Source organism: Triturus cristatus, chromosome 8, assembly GCF_964204655.1.
Source record: "Triturus cristatus chromosome 8, aTriCri1.1, whole genome shotgun sequence".
NCBI lineage: Eukaryota > Metazoa > Chordata > Amphibia > Caudata > Salamandridae > Triturus > Triturus cristatus.
This window is the reverse complement of record NC_140591.1, coordinates 394,458,199-394,480,255: the sequence shown is the minus strand read 5'-3', so window position 1 is coordinate 394,480,255 and position 22,057 is coordinate 394,458,199. Positions and strand designations below refer to the sequence as shown.

General features: G+C 43.5%; 1 protein-coding gene across 2 annotated transcripts in view; it reads right to left on the bottom strand.

Annotated features, from left to right (window-relative positions):
* The window catches only part of NHLRC3 (NHL repeat containing 3), a 165,058-nt gene that overhangs the window by 52,721 nt on the left and 90,280 nt on the right, over positions 1 to 22,057 (bottom strand). For both annotated transcript variants that reach the window (XM_085621765.1, XM_085621766.1), the window contains exon 4: positions 10,270 to 10,470. In XM_085621765.1, the coding sequence (XP_085477891.1) occupies positions 10,270 to 10,470 (201 nt within the window). The remainder of the gene's footprint in view (positions 1 to 10,269; positions 10,471 to 22,057) is intronic.

Below are 22,057 nucleotides of genomic sequence, written 5' to 3'. Positions count from 1 at the left end.
AGTCAAGGATTGACTATATATTTGTCTCCCATAATATTTCACAATCCCTTTCGTATGCTGATATAGGTCCCATCCTTATTTCTGATCATCCCCGTCTCAATTGGTTTGGAGCTATTGGCCAAAGCTAATACCCCCAGAAGATGGCGGTTTAATAACAGCCTCCTTTTAGATCCAAAACTTACAGCCTCCTTTGCCACATTTTGTAACGAATATTTTTCGGTGAACCAAGATGTGTCCTTGTCTTTTTCTATAATTTGGGATGCTTTTAAAGCTTCTGCTAGGGACTTTATTATTGGTTATGTTGCAAAGAAGCAGAGAATTGTGCGTCAATTCACTAATGCTCTTCTCAGTGACATTAAGAAACTGGAGCACTCTTACTATGTTTCACAGACACAAGAAAATCTAACGGCTCTCATAAAGGCTAAGTTCCAATTTAACAAAAGATCAACTGACGATGCCTCTTTATATCTTCTAAAGTCTAGTGCAAAATTTTATGGTGGCAAAAACAAGGCTGGGAAAATATTAGCTAATTATTTAAAAGTTCGACAAAACAAGTTAAATATTGATTCTGTTTATGACAATCAATCTGCTTTAAAATTTAAGGATACTGAAATTTTAGATGAATTCTCTCTCTTTTATAAATCATTATATACCTCCGAAATGCAGCCATCGGATCACTCATTGTTACAGTTTTTCTCAACTATTCATTATCCTCAACGTGATTCACTAGATTTGTCTTCCCTAGAGGTTGAGTTAACACAGCAAGAACTCTTAAATGCCCTCCAAACCCTTAAGAAAGAGAAAGCACCTGGCCCGGATGGCTTTACTGTTGAGTTTTATCTCCACTTTTCTACACTTCTTTTACCCAAATTATATACCCTTCTCGAATTTTTTCATTCCAAAAACAGTTCTATAGGTTCTTTTTCGGAGGCTCACATTTGCCTTTTTCCTAAGGATGGTAAAGACCCCAAACATTGCAAAAATTATAGACCCATTTCCCTGGTGAACATTGACTATAAAATATTTTCTAAAGCATTAGCCATACGCTTGGATACCCTTTTACCCTCCTTGCTGGGGAAACAACAGTCCGGTTTTGTTAAAGGACGGGTTATAACAGATAACACTTGTCTGTTTTTCAATGTCTTATCTAAGTCTCCTTTTCTAAAACACTCGCTAGCAGCCATAGCTTTAGATGCAGAAAAAGCTTTTGACAGAGTTGAATGGAAATACTTATTTTATACTCTTAGATGGTTTGGTTTTGGCCCGAATTTTATAAATTTAGTATCTCTCCTGTACTGTAACCCCTGTGCAGCAGTCTGTGATAATGGCTTGATTTCCCAATTTTTTAAACTAGGTAGAGGTGTGCGCCAGGGATGCCCCCTCTCTCCTTTTTTATTCAATTTGGCATTAGAACCTTTTTTATCCAAATTACGTCAGAATCCTGACATACATGGTTTTCAAACTTCAAAAGCACATATTAAGCTTGCTGCTTACGCTGATGATATTCTCCTTTTCATATCACAACCAGAGGTATCAATTCCTGCTTTTTTAGCAGAAACACAGTCATATTCCCTCATATCTGGTTGTAAGTTGAACAACGATAAATGTGAAATTTTACTCCTGACCACATATACTTTTAAAGCGGATTTTAGTACTTCTAGGTTTACATGGAGTTCTCATCATATTAAGTATTTAGGTTTACACTTTACTTCTTCAGTAACAACTACAAGATCACTATGCATGCAAAAATGTATTCAAAAACTCTCAGAGTTAACTGCTAAATGGCATCCCTTATACCTTTCCTGGTGGGATCGTCTAGACACTATAAAGATGATGTTAACACCCATAGTTCTATACACGATCTCCAATATTCCAGTGCCTGTTACGGCTAAACTTTTAAAGAGAGTTAACTCTATCCTCTCCTCTTTCTTATGGAGTAATAAGAAACCTCGAATGTCTATTTTTAAGTTATCACGTCTCAAGATAGAAGGTGGAGTCAACTATCCTGATTTTCAAGCTTACCAGAAGGCTTTCCTTTTACGTCAAGCTTCCATGTGGTTACTAGATTCTACGGACAACTGTCCTTTATGGACCTCTCTTGAACACCTCTTTTTATCTCCCTTTTCCTTTCATGAATACCTTTCCTTCTCACATGAGCCTCAATCTCTTTCTACCCCTATAATAAAACATACCTCCAAACTTCTTGACTTCACAACCTCCTCTACTCCCCTTACTAAAGATTCTTTCCTTGCATCCCCAATTTGGCACAACAGGCATTTAACTATCCGAGGTAAGCCTTTCTATTGGAAGTCATGGAGACAAAGAGGATTAATATGGATCCACCAGCTATTTTCAGATTCGATTTTCATATCCTTCCGCATACTCAGCCATTCCTTTGGTTTACCCTCTTCCTACATTCACAAATATAACTTACTTAAGTTAACGGTTACAGATGTATTCTCTAAACTCCCCACTACACATGATACTCCTGCCCTTCTAGATCCCCCTTCACGCCTACACGCTTTGTTACAAACATCACCTAAAGCCTCTATCATATATAGATATCTAAAAGATTCAGTTATAGACAGACAAAAATCCAAAGTAGAGGAGAGCTGGGAACGTGACTTTTTGACTGAATGGCCACTATCCCTATGGAAAAAAATATGGATTAAAATACGCAAGTCATCAAGATCAGCCTCCACAACGCAAACACTATTCTTTGTTTATAATCGGCTTCTACTATCACCGGCTGTTTTAAATAAAAGATTTCCCAGTACTCCGGATACGTGTTGGACGTGTTTGGAGCCCAAAGCTGATCTCTTTCACATGTTGTTTTCCTGTCCACACGTCCGTACTTTCTGGCGTTGTGTATGGTCTCAAATTAATTAAATTTTTGACACTAAGTTCTCTTTTTCCTTTACTCACGTTTTCTTGGGCAGTCTCTCTTCTATTTGGGAGAATACTTCATTCAATCCCAGGGTTATTGATTTGCTGTTGGCAATTGCTTTCCAGCAAATCACAAGTAATTGGAAAGACACTACAAAAATCTCCTATAAAGCTTGGTGGTATGCGGGTTGCCATAATCACAGATTGGATACCACATTTGTTTATCCTCTATGTATGGCAATGAAACGTTTGGATTTGTGGTTACCAGTTACACTGTACATTAATGCTTGTGCCAAAAATGCCTTCACGCTTAAGCCACTCCAGCAGAAAGTTTTGAAACCACCTTGATTTCCCTGATATGTTCCTAAATTGTATTTATTTTATCAGTATTCATATTTTATTTAGTTTGTTTGATTTTTTCTCTCTTGTTGAAAGTCCGTTTTACATACTTTTATTGTACAAGATTTGCGGTGTATTGTTATTGTTTTAATACTTTGTATCATATACAGACATCCTTTACCTCTTGAATAAAAATTTCTTGAACTAAACAGGAAGGGACTCTATAGAATAACTGTTGGAAGGGCAACCTAGCATAACCGGGATGTAGTTCAATCGAAACTTCAGTAATACAAATCTGTGTTGGAGGTTCATGACAAAGGATAGATACAAAGTTGTAATTTCGTTTACTATAGGGGTTGAGTGATATTGTTTGACCATACACTTCTTACGGTTAAGCTCCCACCTATCTCTACTCATCTTAGCTAATAAAAATCCCTTCAACTGTGTACTTGAGACAGTCAGACATGTGATCAGAGTCTCAAATAGTTTATGGAGGCCAATCGACTGCAAGTTGCTCTTAATATACTGCAGCCACCTTATCTTCCCTGTGCCATCTAGCTTTAGGCAATCCTTGAGAATATCTTGAGTTAAATTTAGGAATTCCCTTCTCCAAACTGACTGCCACAACAGAACTGGAGCAATGCAGACCTGGTCCATGATGTAATGTACATCCAACTCGGAGTGGCAATTATAGCTGGAGCAGGGTTGTGGGAAAGACGCCAGTCTTTTCAGGAGGCCGTCCTCTATTCGTTGTAGGGTTGACATATCAGTTGTTCCCCATACGGCTGCCCCGTACATAGCAACAGATATGGTTTTTGCCTAATAAATCTTTTTTATTATATCCATTGGTTTAGATCCCAGCTTTTTTTATGAATCTAAACAGAGCTCCAATGCCCTTTTACATTTGAAGCCCTCTATTAGTCACCATATTTTGCCAGGTATTTCTGCTATCAAATAAGACACCTAGGTAGGAGACGGTATCCACCACCTCCAGCCTTCTCTCTTCTATAAACATTGTTGGCTTGGACTCATTAACCCCCAGGTCCAAGTAGTTCATGTCTCCTCCATGAGCTTCTGCAGTGTGTTGCCAGTCCCAGCCAACAACACTGAGTCGTCTGGATAGAGGAGTATCGGAACAGGGGACGAGTTGACTAAAGGGACATCTATGGTAGACCCAACCAAAGCCGCTTTCACGGCGTTAGTATATATTGAAAATAGGAATGGGGCGAGTACGCGCCCCTGTCTGACACCGCGAGAAATTCCAAATTGTCTTGTACATTCCCCCTACCTTCCAAAACGGACACAGGCAGTAGCCTGTGAGTACATTTCATTAAATAATTTTATTATTGTCACCTCTATTCTCATGCCTTCCATAATTACCCATAGCATTGAATGGACTACACAATCAAAAGCGGCTGATAGTTCCATGAAGGCCATATAGAGATGGCCTTTCTTGGCCACTGTGTACTTGGCGACGAGCAAGTGTAGATTAAGGCATTATTTCCCTTTTCTAAAATAGTACTGGGTAGGGAGTAATATGTTCCTTTCTTGATCCCAAACCTCTAACCTGTTTAGGAATAATCGACCAATTAACATGGCTGTACTATCTAGTACTGATATGGGTCTATAATTTTTAGGCGTGGCCTTATCCCCCTTTTTATAGATTGGGATTATAACCATCTTTTTACAGGAAAGGGAGATACCTGTTTTGACTATGGCATTGAAACATTAGTTAGTAATGGGGCCTGCAGCTCCTGATTATCTAAAAAGAAGTCAATGGGGATCTCATCAGGATCAGGGGCCTCAGTTCTACAACACTGGTCCAGAGCAAGTCTCATTTCTTCCAAACCGAAGGGCATACAATTATCAGGAGCGATCAAGGGGAAGCCAGATGGCGAGCAATTTTCCTCCACAGACTTCCCAAAACCCTCTTCGAATGTGCACCACCCATGCCTCCTTGGTCACATGCAATTCTAAATTTATCTCTGGATTATCTTTGAGCAATGGGGCGTTAATTATGCTCCAAAAATCCCTACTATTCCTTGATGCTGCCGTCTGTTGTAACTTATTCCAAGACTCCTCCTTCAAAGCTCTCATCCTGGCTGCTCTAGCTTCTGTGTATGTGGGACGCAATGAACTTACCAAGTCGGTGTCACTCGGTTTAGTACTTAAGGCTGTGTGAAGGTTTTTTAGTGACCTTGCACAGGCATCTTCAAACCCACGTGTGACTTTGGGGCTATTGGGGGCAGGGGGTTTGGTCGGAGCAGATTGAATTGGATTTCAGTTAAGATCTGCCCAAAAGCTATTCGTATTTCCTTCCTAGTTGAGTTTAGGTCTAGACAAGTCAATATTTCCTCGTTCATTTTAGCAATAATTCTGGGAGTAAAATCTGATGTATGAATCTTTTCCCATTTCAAAACGATCCAGTTCTTTCTAGCAATAGAGGGCTTCGGTATTGGTTCCATAGGAGCAATTCACGTTTGTCCCCAGTCCATTTGGCATGTAGTGGCTGCATGATCACTAACTGAATAGAAATTGGTCTTAATATGATTAAATTGTCCCCTAATGGATTCTGAGACCAAGATATAGTCAACGGTCGAGTGAGGAGACCGAGAAAAACCGTGTGTCCCAAGAGGCCCATTTTGTGATCTTATGAGTTGATTAACTCGAGACTATTAACTATTAGCAGTCTATTAAGTGCATTGCCATATTCATTGTGCATCAAGAGGGGGATAGGTTCCCCATCCCCATCAGTCAGATCACACACTGTGGAGTCAATCTTATTGCTGCTATGGGCGTTAAAATCGCCCATCGGTAGTATGTCAAGGCATTTGTGATGGGCTTTCATAAGGCATCCAATATCCTTCTCCAATGATTCCGGATCCAGTCCCGTCCTTTATGACCTTCACATAGGAGAATATGATAAAAAGGTGGGACATTTAAAAATGTAACTACCTTAAGCCTAGCTGTATTGGCTTTTAGGGTTATGAAGCCCCCACTAGGACGGCCAGCTCTGTAGGGTACAGCATCTATCTGGAAGGAACAATATCCGTCTATATAGATCTGGTCAGCTTCCCAGGTTTCTTGGAAACATAAGATGTCAAAGTTCATCACCAGGGCTAGCCAACTGGGTTTTTTTTTCTGTCTGTAACCCGCTATATTCCCAAAAATTATTTTTAACCTCTCTGTGTCTTCCCCCACTAGATCGGTTTCCTTCTGTGAGGGAACCATGCTATTATTTTCCCGAAAATTAGTTGGAGATTTAGCAAGTCAGTCACAAGCTTCAAGGGGTAATATTACACTCATTGGGTCGGAGTGGGGCTTGGGAAGGTGAAAGGGTTTTACAGATCTGTCCCTATTCTGGACAGTTAAATTGGCCTTAAAGGTTTATGAAAAAAAGCCTAGTGGGAGTGAAAAGATCTAAGTATATGACGAGGGAGTAGTGGGCAATATACTCAATAAATCCCCTATCAATTGTTGACTGTTAAAATGTACAACTATACAATCTCCACTATAGTTTTGGGTGCATGTCCCACCCAGTTCACTATCCTGGCCATAATAACGTGGTTATATAGCTTTGTTCTACCCATGTGGAATTTGGTCAGTTAATGTAAGGCCTTGTCCATTAATTGTTCTGTGAATTCCTACTGGGTAGATTTCAATTCAGGAGTGTTAGCTAAGATAATGACAAATGGGCATGCAGTCGGGGAAGATCTAACCTCCCTCTTAGTATGGATCTCTGTGCCCTCTGGGAATTCATAAGCTCTCGGTCATCATCAGCAGTGCTCCCCCCACCCTCACATGCGCTGATGCCATTGGGGGTGTTATAGACCCCAGTTCTCCACATTTGGCACCCATCTTCTGGCCCTTTGAGATGTCCTTGTGAAGCCTGGTGGGCTATTGATGTCATTTGAGTGCCTGCAACCACGGGATTGAGGCTTCGGATGTTAGAAAGCCCATCCAATTTCTCGTTTGCCTTTGTTTGTGATGTTTCCCGTGACAACAGAGTGGGGGCTGTAACATGACCCGGGCACCTAGATAATAATTGGACTTGGGCATGTTTTTCCTCAGGGCCCCTTACTCGCTCAACTTCGGCTCCTCTGTTGGAGAGCAAGGTTAAGCTCTCCTCTATTTTAGACAGTCTGCACAGAACTGGTTGTAGGAGTAATGAAAATACCTGCTCCAGTTTTGGGCATAAATCATCACTAGAGAGTGGTGGGTGTGTTCTAGCTGCAATGTCCAAGTGTGTGATTTTGGTAGATTTTGCTGGATTAGTTGTTAGAGTTTTTAGCCCTTGCCCTGCCATCAGCTTCAGTGGCCTTTAAACTATCGTCCTGAGTAACAGTGTTAGTCACAGTATTAAGACTTATCGGGTCTACTAAAATACCTACTCCATTTGAATTTGGGATAATTCTTACCTCTTCCAGCAAGAGGTGGCGTTAAATGAGTTTGATCTCTTTAGAAAGCACACCCGCTGCTCTCGTGAGAAAGGAATCCAATGTGTTGATAATTTCTCGCCCTGGCTCTGAAGCTTTAGCCTTGCGCTTACCCAGTCTTTGAATGGAGGGGTGCCAGAGACGGGGCTCAAAAGTTAGGGGGGTGGCCCAGCCCAGCCTCTTCCAGGCGATTATGGATGACGGGCATGGATGGGCCCACCCGGGCCTCGCCCAGGCGTGGCCCGGGTGCGTCCAAGTGCGCATTCCGCCCGCAGATCGATGTCATGCTTTTATGCGCGTTGACAAGCAGGAGGGATTTGGAGTCCCCAGCAGTGCTCGTGAGGTTGAGGCACGGCTTCTCCTCCTTTTCAGCAAGAACACAGAAACACAAGTGCTTCGGCGGCTATACTCGCTGCGCATCGACGTCACACTTTTATGCAAGTTGACAAGCAGGAGGGTTGATGGGACTTGGAGTCCCCAGCTGTGGGCGTGTGGTTGAGGCATGGCTACTCCCCCTTTCCAGCAAGAGCACAGGAGCACAAATATGTTGGCGTCTTTAATTTCTCAGCAAATACTGAACAGGGTTACACCAAATAACAAAAAGCACAATCTGCGTAACCAAATATACCTTCCTGACAAATTTGGTGTAAATCTGTCCAGTGGTTCGGGCTGCAGGCGTGTTTAAAGTCTTATGGAAATTAACATGGGTAAACGCACATTTTTTTATGACACCCTTTTTTCTCAGCCCCCACTTGACAGATCACCCCGAAACTTTCCAAGCACAATAAGACCTACTATGGCACTTGTTGGGGATATGTTTGTGAAGATTCGTCAACCGGCGCCAAAGATATAGGTAAGTCACAAAACGGTTTTCCTATGGAAGCATGATCCTAACTGTGACTACCTACTGCCGATATATATATATTTAACGTCGTTCCCACAGCAAAGTTGGCCCCACACACCGGATTAAAGGAGAGTGCATGTCAGCAAGTGTGAGACTCATTAAAAGCATAAATCCTGAGCAATGGTCACGATTCAAAAGCCTGCACATAGCGTGTTGGTTCTAAGACATTTTTAAAGGCAACGCATTTCAACCGTTCCGGGTCTTGGTGACGGCCCAATTACAAACATCGTGCCCAATCTCCCTTAAAGAATACATTTAGTGATGAACATGAGATAAAAAACTCAAAAGAGACTGTTGTAGGAAACACAGAAATATGCTCAGCCTTTGTCAGTAATAGCTTACATTTCACAGAACATGAGCAATTTTCTTAAGATTAATAAAAGGAAGGCATGTAAATAAAAAAAACACGTTGAATCATGATAAGTTCTGCCAGTGCTTAAAATTCATGCAACATCCAGACCCATAAATAACATGATTGATAACTGACCAGTGGCTAAAGAATGAAGACATAAAAATCAGGATCATGTGCATGCTGGTATTTGATACATTTAGCTAGTGCATACAATGAATTTCACGATTGGCATGTTAATCTAAGATAAATACTGACAGTGCTTAAAAAAAGCATTTAATACGCAGACTGCCAAGTGGCCTAATTAATCCCTCTAGTGCCTGGGAAGGTTTCAAACGACCACCGCTGCATTAATGATCAATAACAGCCAAGTGGCTGAAAGAACGAGGCATCCTAACATCAATTGAATTTTCTCATGTCTAGTTGCTCTGACTAGAAACACATTCAATTGATAGGATGCATGGGATGATTGCACAACTCAATAGGACAAATCATTCAGTGATGCACCACTGCAGCAATCATGAGGCAAACAGAGTGTAGGCCAGGTGAATGCCACTAATGTGCCCCATGAAACATTAAGGCAATTCCTTCACACATCCCACTGCTGCCACCACCAGCTGTATATAGGCAGGGACTCTGTCCCTGCAATCTACACTCCTTTCAATGCTGAAGTATCTTAATGGGCCATTTCTAATTGCTGAATAGGACCATTTGTCGAGAACAATGGGTTTATCATATCCACTCTCCAAGGCTTAAGGCATCTATGGTTGGTCAGGCACCATTAGCAAGAATCATCCTCTCTGCCATTGTCAAGGACTAAATAGTCGCTTGAGCTTGCTGTGGGTGAGCCTACCAACTCCCCATTTTAAACATAATTATAGGATCGGGAGGTATGTTAACAGCGTGGCCCTCTGCACCAATAAGGAAAACAGAAACATCTTGACTTAAGTGCTTTTTCAGTATCCAACAATGCTCAAGTTAAGTATTTTTGGAGGGTACCCCTGTCTCCGACAATGGCCTGCAAATGACACCCATTTGTGGTATGAGCATGGTTTCCCCTGGTAGATCACATTCAAGGCCGGTGCTCTCCTGCGGTTAATTACACTGTTATACACAGACCCACGCCTGCCTCTATTTAAGGCCCAATGTGGTTGCGAGCCAAAAACTCACCCACATGTCCATGATGCATGCCCCTAGCACTACTATCAAACTTGCATAGCTGCAGTGACAGAGTGTGGAGTGCAAACCCATCAGTAGATGTATCACACTTGGGTTCACAGCAATTCTATATTGTTTACATTGTTTCTACATAACTACTAGATATTCAGTCCGGCACAGGTAGCAGAGATACTCACCTGGTGACAATTTGAGAAGTCGGTTATTTAGTCCACCATCTCCATCCACGATGTAAATGTCTCCATTTGTGTCCACACATATCTCAGCCGGCTGGTCAAACTGGAGTGGGTTCAAAGCGGAGCCAGCCTTACCAGCAGTGCCCAGGACTTGAACCAGTTTTCCTGAAGGAGCATACTGTTTAATGGTGTGTCCATACAATCCTAAGTAAAAAACAAAAATAAAAATAAAAAATTAACAAAAATAAATCAAGCTTCAGCAGGTCGCTGCAATAATATTCATGGTTATAGTATAAAAATGAGAGCAGAGGGAAGACCGCTCTCTAAGTAAAAGAGAGAAGAGCAGGGGGTTCCTGATCCTAAAGTTTCCCTGACAACTCTGGATATGCAAGCAGGGACTAAACAAATCCTTTTACAAGAGACAAAGCGCATTCTGCAATAATGCAAATGAAATGTCATTAAAAAAATAAGTTTTGCTTCTAACGAACTAAAGGAATCAAAGGAATATGTGCTTGACTCATCGGTGACTTTAATGTTTAAATGACTATTCAGTACTGAAAGCTTGTTCCCAAAAACTAGTCAAACATAAATAAATATGAGTTTGCTAAGAAAAGTTATAGAAAAAGACTAATATAGTAAATGTATAAGTACCATATCATGCTACACATTGCTTGGTTCAATTGAAAATAAATGCCGGGTGTGCCACGGAGCAAATTTGTGCATCCACAGCTTCTGATTGGCTTAGACTTCAAAGTGACAGTCCATGACGAATACAAAAACGTTTCTATTTTCCTGTGCAGTCATACGTTTAAAATATGTATGTGAGTACTGGCACTTGTATAGTGTGAGCCTAGCTGGAAACCAACAACATGGAGGACGAGTGAAAGTGCCTTGAGTGTGATTTACTTGTAACAGAGTGAGTAGTAGCAGGTAAGAGTGCAAATGTCAGAGTAGAACATATTAGGAGTTGAATTTCTTTGAACTAAGAGACACCAAAAAAATGATATGCACAAGTCGTTAGGTTTTCAGTCCATAATGACTAGAACATATGCATGGGAACTGTGTGCTGTATACAAAATAAAAAGAACATATAGGCCTCTGGGGAATATACTCTTGTGGCCCTAGGCTAATCAATATGTACTGAGCTGCCAATCTCGAGATGTAATCTGCACAAATGTGCAACATTTAACATATCTGGGACAGTAGGTCCCAAATGACTATTGGTGAATGATGTGACACTTAAGAGGTCACACTGTCCATTTTATGACAATAGAATGCCTTGCTTAAATCAACCTGGATTTCACAGATATGGAATTAAAGTTTTTCTATACAAACACTGCTCATTTGGACCATTTGCTGATTTGAGGTAGAAAGGACTCAATACAATAAGCACACAACAAAAAAACACTCTATGACTTGCACACTATTTATGACCACAATTCGACTGAATATTCCTTAATCCTTAATCTTGGGCCTAGTGGTCCAGTACTTCCTAGTCAGGTGTGCAGTTATAGATGCTAATACCTAACACATAGATTGAATTCTGGAAAAGAAGTGTGTACATTCAGAGTAATTACCATTGTCTAAAATTGACTCAGTTTTAGCCCAGCAGTTGTTTTTCAACAGATACATGGTAGGAATTTGTTGGCAATTAATTTCTATGATGCATGTGTGATACCTGTCATTCGTCTGCTTGTTTTTATTTTTTTGCACATGTGCACAAAATAGAAGAGACATTTGCGGAGCATGATCACATGTACCTGGTCATTTTAGAAAGTAAAGATAAGATTTTCCTGAAAACGAAGACCAATTAGTCAAAACAAGAAAAGCAATGGCCCTAGACACTACTAGATCCTATTTTCAAAATATATAAAGAAAAGAAAGGATATTTGGGAAACACAAAGATGTTACATTTTTAATCTCAACGGTGCACCCTGGTTTCAAAGTATTTGCTTTCAGACTCATGAAGCATGCCAACGCTCCCAATGCAGGTCAACCAACATACTATTGGACAACTCCGCCTACAGGAAAATGTGCAATACTCAATACCTGCAACATGACAAATACCTGTCAAACAACGAGTTTTGGCTGTGAGGTGTATCTATTTCCAAAATGAACTGAAACCAAGCCACAGGCAAATTCATTTCTGGCATCCCTCCTGAATGTTATGTCTTGCAATAAGTCTTTGGGTGTCTCTTTAGTATCATACATATTTGCGGGATAATTGGGGGGGGGGGGGGGGCGGGATAGTTGGGGGGGCGGGAATCCAACACCACCTTTAGAATAAAAATAACTACGTTATTATAATGACCTCTACTTCATCTAATTTCAAGGGTTTCCACCACATTGTGAATCCCACTGTGAAATTTACCAAATGTTTGGAGTCCTCTATGTATTAAAAAGTCAAACATATAACCTGTTTATCATCATATCCATTTATTATTTGTCCTGTCCCTATTTCAAAAGAAGAATACATCCTGATCTACAAATCAATAAACAAATTGTGTCTTTGTTAATGAGAATAAAGGCAATTTCACACTTATTGACACATTAGAAAATGAGAAAATCAAATGCAACAGGGGACGAAAGTAAGTTATGGTATCTAATTGACCACTGAATCGAGGTAACTTTTGGAAAAGTACATAATGCCTTTAGATGATTCTGCTTGGCTGAAATTTATATATACTTTATTCAAGCACACCACATCGATGGACCATTCTCTAATGACTATCACACTGATCTGTGTTCCAAGGTAGTTAGACTTTTAAGAAAAGTTAGAAATTCCAGGGTTATGGGCCCAGATAGCTTAGCAATGTTCATACTAAAACAACAGCAACCAGTTTGGGATTGGTTTTACCCACCTCTTTATAATGAGTGTACTATTAAGTGCAGCATTCCTGACTTCTGGAAAGGCAATATTATGGGCTCCCTGTATATACAAGGTGATCGATCCAAACCTGTAAACTATTGCCTTATTGCCCTTTTAGACTGCAGTGGCAAATTATTTTGTAAACACCTAAACTATCTCCAAAAGTGAGATAAAGAAAGTTACAGGATACCTATACATTAAACACTATTTAGGAAAAGACACAATTTCAGTGATAATGTCTTGATGATCAATTTAATAACTCCCAATGAAATAAAAACAAAAGGGCAACTGCAGAGTCTGGCATTTATAGACTGTAAGACAACATTTGAATGCATGGATCGTCATATTTTATGGCAAAAACAAATGGCAAATCCGGGAATCAAAAAAGCACAGTTGGCTGTACTTATCACAATCCACAGTGATAATTAATGAAAGATCCTCTTGGGCTCAGACTGTAGTCTAACTCAGAGAATCCCAGTTAAAATTGTTTACGTCAGGGTTGGGTACTGGCCTAAACTTTGTTTTCGATTTATGAATGAGATGGTCTCATATCTGCTGGGAATATTCCCCTCCAACCCCCCCAAGAATAGGTCCTGGGATTGGCCTCTTTTAATGTTTGTGGAACATACAGTATGCATTGTTTTGATCCTGCTTGGGCTACAGTTTAAAATACCAACTTAATTACTCAACTATGAACTACATGACCTACATGACAATAAAATGCTATAAAATTAAAACAGTGTTCCTAGCTGGTCATCGTAAACCTCCCTCTTTATACCTGGTATTCAGGAAAAATTCCCTTTGAGAAAGGGGGTGGATATACCTACGTTGGAGGGGTTTTAACGTAAACATTAAGTCATAACAACCAGGTTTTTCTTACCAATGATAGAATAGAATGCGGAAATGGTCTTAACTGTTTCTTCCAGAGTACAGGCAAGAGACTAGTAAACGGCTAAAACTAGTATTTAAAGCCAAAATTACAATACTTCTTCTGTGTGGTATTGAAATGGACGAAACAGGTTTAGGTTTCATATCAGATACTATAGGTATGGCACCCTTACTCAAATAGATAAGTATTTGGACAAACCCGGAGCTCGGGATGAACCGCGATATAATCCGCGATTGTTTAGCTCTTGACCGAGCAAATAGTATCCCCTGGTTAAGCCACGTTAAAAGGTCTGCATCTTATTTGCGGAGACAAGAGCTATTTAGCTTCCCAGAGAAACTCCGAAAGGTAGACATGCGCTGGGCTAAAAGTATGTACCTGCATTTATCAGAAATGGATAGAGAGGCTGTAGAATTACCCACGCCCCTTGTGCGGGCACACCAGCTGTTATCCACCACACACAATTGAACCACATCTAAACATAGCTACTAACCACCATCATCTTTTCCTCCTCGTGAGATTTAGATTGAATCAATTACATTCATTTCTTGCAGAACCATTGGGATGGGAAAAGCCGGCGGACCTGAATGTTAGCACATGTGATACTTTTTCCACTCAGGACTCTATGCATTTTGTCTTATTTTGTGAGCACATTTTGGACATTAGAAATTGGTTTATTTTACCCATTTTAAAAGGCAAAGGTTTTATACAGGCTAGTCCTGCTTTTATATATTTGCAAATGTTGACCAATGTTTGGGAAATTTTTAACATAGCTAGCTTTTTGACTGCAGCAGTAAGAATACAAAAGGAAGGACCGCTATTAATTAGTATGTTTTAAAATTTAATGAATTATTTTTGTGTATTTTGATGATCCAGATTCTTATTTATCTGTATTTTGTGATGGTCGTGTTTTTGTACCATTTTTAAGGAAAAATATAATGTTTTATTGTGATATTAATGTAGTATGCTTTTATGGTTTTAAATAACCGAATAAAGTGAGTTTGACTGACTGACTCTTATAATGGATTATGCACAAATTAAACAAAAATTAGGTCAGTTGAAGTAATGACCTAGGAAAATAATTCTCTCAATAAGAAAGCATGACCAACCCAGTTGATTAGACTAGATTTTACGCTTTTAGGGATTTAGATGCAAACTAAATTAGCTGTAGTTAGATGGTGGTGGTACGGACTTCCCTCTGCACTTCCATGAACAAAGCGTCAAGCCTGTACACAGCCCACAAAGAAGAAAGTATTCAAAACTGTAAATGTCATATCCTGTATGAAATAGCACTGAAAGATCCGTCAGTAAACGAACATGAGCTACTGAACAATCCAAGTCAAAGTCTTAAAAGTTGAATCAATGGTATATAGGTTTAGAGAAAATACATTTTTATATATTTTTAATATTTTCAAGGTATGGGTAACATTTCATACATAATCATGTACTCAAAAATAGACAGGTAATTTAATCAAACACATTTCAGCACAGATAGAAATATTTAAAAAAATTAAATATTAAATATAATGTGATCCATTTGACAAAACTCCGATAATAAAAGCTACAAGAGAGGCGTGGCTTGGTCATGGACCAAGCTGGCCGCAGTGTAGCGGAGCTCCCGCCCAGGCCTGCTAAATCCGTAATTATCCTTAGCCCTTGCTGCATCAACTCTTTGCAACAGAGCAACAAAAAGGAATAGTCTTGGCGACACTCATATTGGGGCTCTGATTGTCCCCGGGGGCCCCAAAAGCACGACAACAGACATCGAGGCTGAGGGTGGAGTCCGAAGTCTGAGCAGCTGGGCCTGCACTCGCGCTGTGGGCCGAGCTGAGACCGGTGTGCCCAGTAAATGCAGGGGCTGAGTCGAGAGAGCGGTGGAGAGGCGCAAGATCTGAGGTGAACGGCGCCTGGAGACTGCCTCCGCTTGGCCGAAAAGATAAACGCAGATAACTGCGGCCATGCAGGGATGCAGAGACAGAGGTGGTAGCTCTGATGACCGTACAGTAAGACGATAAGCGGGATTGCAGAATCTAGAAGCGGAGGCCAAGACAGGACAGAGATGGCTCAGAGAAACGGCCCAGGACGTAAGGAGAGGCAGCCCGGGTCCCCGCGAGGCGGGCAGCGCAGGGAGATATAAGCTAACGCAGCACGTAGATAATTTACCCAAATGTACGGGAACCACACCTCCCATACTATACAGCTGTAAAGACTTAGAGGATAGTTCGGCACACAGCGGAATTCAGCAGCACCAGCCGATAGTGGCGAGCCTGCAATTGATTGGAGGCCAGAGGAAAAAGGGGGGTAGCGCCTGAAGACAGTAGATGCCAGAACAAACGCACTGACTCCCCGACAGGAAGCGCCCAGTGCAATACAGAGGGCCATATCTCCCTTTAAGCAAGTGCAGGGGCTGGAAACCAGGACAGAGATTACTTCTCTTCGAAGGGACACAGCACGCTAACCCCCCTAAACCAAATATACAGATGCGGTTCAGTGAACAACTGGGAGAGGGGAGAGAACCCTAACCAGAATAGCACGAGGCAAAGCCCTAACCGAACATGGGCAGCGGGCCTCTCATGGACAATAGCACCCCGACTTCATCTGGAAATGGGGACTGAGCAGCAGAAACTAGCCCACAATTGAGGCAATAAGAACAGCGGCTGGTGGCAACCGCAGGAGACTGGCCCAAGAGTCCCTATTGGCAAATAGTCAGACGATACATATTGGAAATATGGAGAAGACCAAAGGAGCGGGCCAAACTCAATCCAATAAAATGGATAATTACGCAATCATTAAACCCGCGGTGCAGGCAAATGAAGACAGAGAGGAGGATGAATCATCCCTGATAGAGATCATGGCAGCGATACAGGATGTCAAAGGCGCCCTAGAACCCAAATTTGACTCAGTCTCTGTGGAGATCACCCTAATTAGAGCAGATCTTTCAAAATTGAACAAAAAAGTGGCCACTGATGAAACCAATAATGCACAATTTCAGTCTAAGACGAAGCGGTTAGAAGAACAGGTGTCCACCCTAATGCAGCAAGCGACGCACATGGCGGCACGGCTGGAGGACCAAGAAGGGAGAGCGAGAAGAAACAACATACGGGTGGTGGGAGTACCTGAAGGAGCAGAGGGGCAGAGTGTCGACCTGTTCCTAGAAGATCTTATCATCAAGTTGCAGCCCTCGCGCCTGTCTTCGACATGAACGACATTATCTCTCCTGAACTAAATGTGTTAGGTAGGGGTCTACTTGGCACGGGCACCACGAGACAGCAAGGTCTTTTGCAGCGGTTTCTCGAGACATTGGGCCTAGGGGGCATTTGCCGTCATCAACAACCTGATACGAGGGGGAGGAGCCAAGATGGCGACCGGAGCAGACGCTTGAGCGCCCGGCTCCGCCGGCCCTTGGCCTCGGACTATCATCCTGATTCCTATCCTCGCCGATTTTCGAGGTGCAACGTGCGCGACGACGCGCTGACTGCGCCGCCGCTTTCCCGGAGTCTGGGCCCGCCCGGATGCCGGAGTTCTTGGTGCCTATGTTCTCCGCGCTGGACCCCTGCTCTATTGTGGCCTTGGCCGGCCCCCTGGAAGCTCCGCAGTCACTGGACCCCCGGCGCAAATCTGAGCCCCGCGGCCCCGATCCCGCCTCACACCACGGACTGTCGCCAGACGAGCCGGGGGAGAGACGCCCGGACACCTCCTTCACCTTTCACCTGACGGGCTGGAGCTATAGGGTAAGCCCCGGTGTGGCGGGTCTCCTGCCCCGCTCTGTGGCCCGCGCTGTGGAAGGCTGCAGACCCCCTTCTTCTATTGCCTAGTCGGCTGCAAAGAGAGTCCGAGGGAGGGGAAGCGACTGTTGGCTTTCATCTGTTGCGGCGCAGACCTGCGGGGAATTGCCTCCTTGTTACGACCCCCCCCTGGCCACTGTACCGTTCAGCGGTACAACATGGCGTTGATTGCCTGCTCGCTGCTGGGGGGTGATGCTCCGGTCTCGCCCGCTGCCCGCTTCGCCCTCCCTCTACCAGACTCCAGCTCCACAGTGCCGTCCCGGATTGCTGCCGATGTGGGGGCGCAGCTTCCGCTGACATGCGGCTCCGTTCTGGCTGCCCTGCGGGACTTTCGTCTGCAATTGTGTGTTGGCTTGCAAACGCTGAGTGAGCGGTTCGACTCCATACTGTCGGCTGCGGGTCGTGAGCGCCCCGTTTGTTCTCAACAAGACGTGGGTCTGCCAGTGCTTCTGTCCTCTTGCGGGGACGCAACGGCTGTGTATAACCGTGCTACACTGGTGTCTGCATCTGGCTTTCCCGGCACCCAGGATCAATCGATCTCCTGCCCAATTGTGGACACTTTGTTTCCCCGTTCATTGCTGCCTGCTTTGTTGTTGCCTGCCTCACCGCGCCCGCAAGAGTATCCAGCTGAGCGACACCTGACGTCCTCGAGGAACCGTTCACGGTGGCCTACGGCTTCTTTTATGTGGAACTCCTGTACTTTACTGGCCAGGTCTGGATTTTATATGGTGCACAAGGGGACCTCAATAGATGATCGGCGGCCATTTTGTGACTCTACTTCTCTATCTTCTCCCAAGCGGCCATGTTGTCTTTGTCTGCACGGGCTGCGGGGCCTTCATGTGGGGGCTGGTCTAGTCTTGCGCCCGCGATCGGGCCAGGGCTAGATTGATTTCTATCACCATGGTTTTACGGATGGGCTGGACTGGGACTGGAACTGTCTGCATATGCCGTGCACACTCGTCGCGATTTGTCTGCCTTCATTTATATTGTTGTGACACGTTATTTTCACACGACCGCCTTTGGGTGTAGTGGGTTCTCAGTGTGTGGAGACGTAGTTGGCCGGTGGTTTCGGGCGCTCCGAGGTTACGTGGGCTCCTCCCCGCTTTCTTCTTTGTTTTCTTATTTTCTTTCCTTTATTCCTACTTTCTCTCTTGTCTATATTTCGGGTTCATTGGGCGACAGGCACTATGCTGGGGGGGGGGCAGGCCGTAGCCTCCGCATTGGTGTAGGGTGGGGGGGTAATTTACTGTTTCTTTTTAGTTCTATGGGCCTTTTTCTTCTATGTCTCTGCGCTATCCTTGTTTCCGATTCGGGGTCCGGGTGTGGGGTGGATTGAGTGGGGGCGGCTTTGAAGGGGTGCGTATTTACTCATGTGACTATCCTGTTATATAACTGCATCGCCTCACTGTCTGAGATTTTCTTTGGCCGTTTTTAATGATGCTGCTGCTCTCCCGTGTGATGAAGCCATCTTGCGGACTCGAATCTCCTTGGTTCTATCCTCTACTGACTTTTTTCTCGATAAAATTATTTTGAAAACATTAAAATTAACCTTCACTTCTCCTTCCCCTGGTGTCAAGGATCTCTCCAGTGTATAACTCCTGAATCGTTGCTAATCTTGACCATTGATGCACAGGGGATGTAATGTTTGTCTCAGTGCTTAACCGTTTTGTGGCCGGCCTGATGGTTGTAGGCCCGTATTTGTTCTTTTAATGTGCACAAATAAAGGTTTTTAAAAAAAAAAAAAAAAAAAAAAAAACAACCTGATACGAAACAATATACACATCTTTCGGCAGTGACGTGCTGCCTCTCAAGATTAGATTATATCATAACACAAGTCTCGAGACTGGCAGAATTCTGGGAGGCTACACATATAGCAAGAGGTATATCTGATCATTCCCTGGTAGAGGTGAAGCTAGCTGGCCTGGTGAAAGATATTACACTTCCTCCGAGAATTGAACCCTGGTATCTAAAAGATGAAGACTTCAGAGATGAAATGAGGGACGGGGCAGAACCGTACTTTGGGGGAAATCGGGGGTCAGTAGACTCAGCAGTAACCCTCTGGGATGCCTTTAAAATGGTTATTAGAAACCAGGCACAGGCCAAAATAGGAACCATGAAAAAAGAAAAACATATCAAATGCGTTGCCTTAGAAACATAAATAATCCGTCTTGATGCACAGGTAGCTGGGGCAGATCCCAAAGCAGTTATAGACATATAGACAGACATCTGCTCGGTATCCGACAAAAAGAACTCGGAGAATTGGTGGAGGATAGCGCCAGGACGCAAGCAAGAGCAACACAACACACACTCTATGACGTAGGCGATAAGGTCAACAAATTGCTGGTGTGGTTAGAGAGAAGACAGAAGAGGAGGGGGATGGGTCCCAGGGCTACAGGATGAGAAAGGGAATAAGCACAAATCAGGGGCAGAAATAACGGATGAATTTGCAAAATATTATGAAAAAAACTAGACTTCTTATATTAAGCCTACAGAGAAAGATTGCAGAGATTTCCTTCAAGAGGAAGACAAAGATCGTTTAGATGAAGATCTAATGGTAGAGGAAGTTAGTGCAGCATCACATGCGTTACAAACCAGGAAAGCAGCAGGTCCCAATGGTTTGCCAGTAGAATTATATAAAGCAATGCCAGATGTGACAACAGAGAATATGCTAAACATGTTCAACCAGGCGTTGCAGGAAGGGGTGCTGCCAGTGTACCAGCGAACAGCAGTGAAAACCGTTATACAAAAACCGGGGAACAGCCCACAAGTTGCGGCTCATACAGGTCAATCTCACTTCTGAATTTCGAAATAAAGGTACTTGCCAAACTCCTAGCCACGAGACTGGCAGGAGTCATACAGACCCACATCCACCCAGATCAATAGGGGTTTATGCCTAACAGGGATACAAAGTTGAACCTGTGTCAGTTTTTTAGAATATTACATACAACCCGGACATACCCCCAGGAGCAGGCAGAATGTTTATCTTTAGACGCTAGTATGGCCTTTGACAGTGTGGAGTGGAATTACCTATACGCAGTCTTAGAGAGTTGAGGCTCGGACCAAAATTCATCAGTTGGGTCAAGCTCCTATACAACCAGCCCCTAGCCAGAGTGAGAGTCAACGCAACGGTACCCCACACATTTACTCTACAGAGAGGAACTAGGAAGGGGTGCCCACTCGCTCCAATTCTGTTCGCACTGGCTCTGGAACCACTGGCGGCATGGATGAGGCAAGACCCGATGATATGGGGGATACCAATCGGACAAGAGTGGGAAGACTGAATATCGCTCTACGCGGACGATATTTTGTTGTATGTGAAGAAACCGAAACAGTCAATTGATCGTATACTACAGATTTTCCGAATATTTGGCGAGTACTCAGGATGTCAGATTAATTGGGATAAATCCTTACTGTTCCCACTAGCATGTCTTTGACTTGATCTTGACTTGATCTCCTGAGGCGGAAAGCCGGGAGCGTGATTTGCTTTTAAAAAAAAACTTTGAGTGTCACTAATTATTGTGTTTTTACTCACCCTCGCTCCCTCCTACACCTTTCAAGCAACTTGTGTGCTCCTAACCAGGCCGCGCAACAGTTTCAGCGCTGTCGCGGAAGCTGCACAGCGTTCACTCTTGCCGCCATCACCGGCGTTTGCTGCGGCCACGCCCCTTTCCGAGGCCACGCCCCCTCCAAGCCTTTAAAGGCGTGGAATACATACGCTGCTTAGATTGACTTGATCTCCTGAGGCGGAAAGCCGGGAGCGTGATTTGCTTTTAAAAAAACTTTGAGTGTCACTAATTATTGTGTTTTTACTCACCCTCGCTCCCTCCTGCACCTTTCAAGCAACTTGTGTGCTCCTAACCAGGCCGCGCAGCAGTTTCAGCGCTGTCGCGGAAGCTGCACAGGGTTCACTCTTGCCGCCATCACCGGCGTTCGCTGCGGCCACGCCCCTTTTCGAGGCCACACCCCCCCCTCCTTTATTCTCCTCCTCCATAAATCATGTGACATTTCCGTACGCGCAGCGGACGAGCGCAGCGGTCGCACCGTTTGCGCGCCGAAGGCGCGCTTAAGGCAAGCCCGTCTGCGCCTGTCCGCGCTAAGGTAGCGCCTTGCGCCAGCTACGCTGCCTGTTTTAGCCCAACAGACTTCAGCATGCCTCCAGCTGGCCCTCCCTACTCCAGAGAGGCGCTCTTGCAACTGGGTAAGCTACATGCAAACAAAGGCACTGTTACCTTATTACATGCAGCCTTTCCG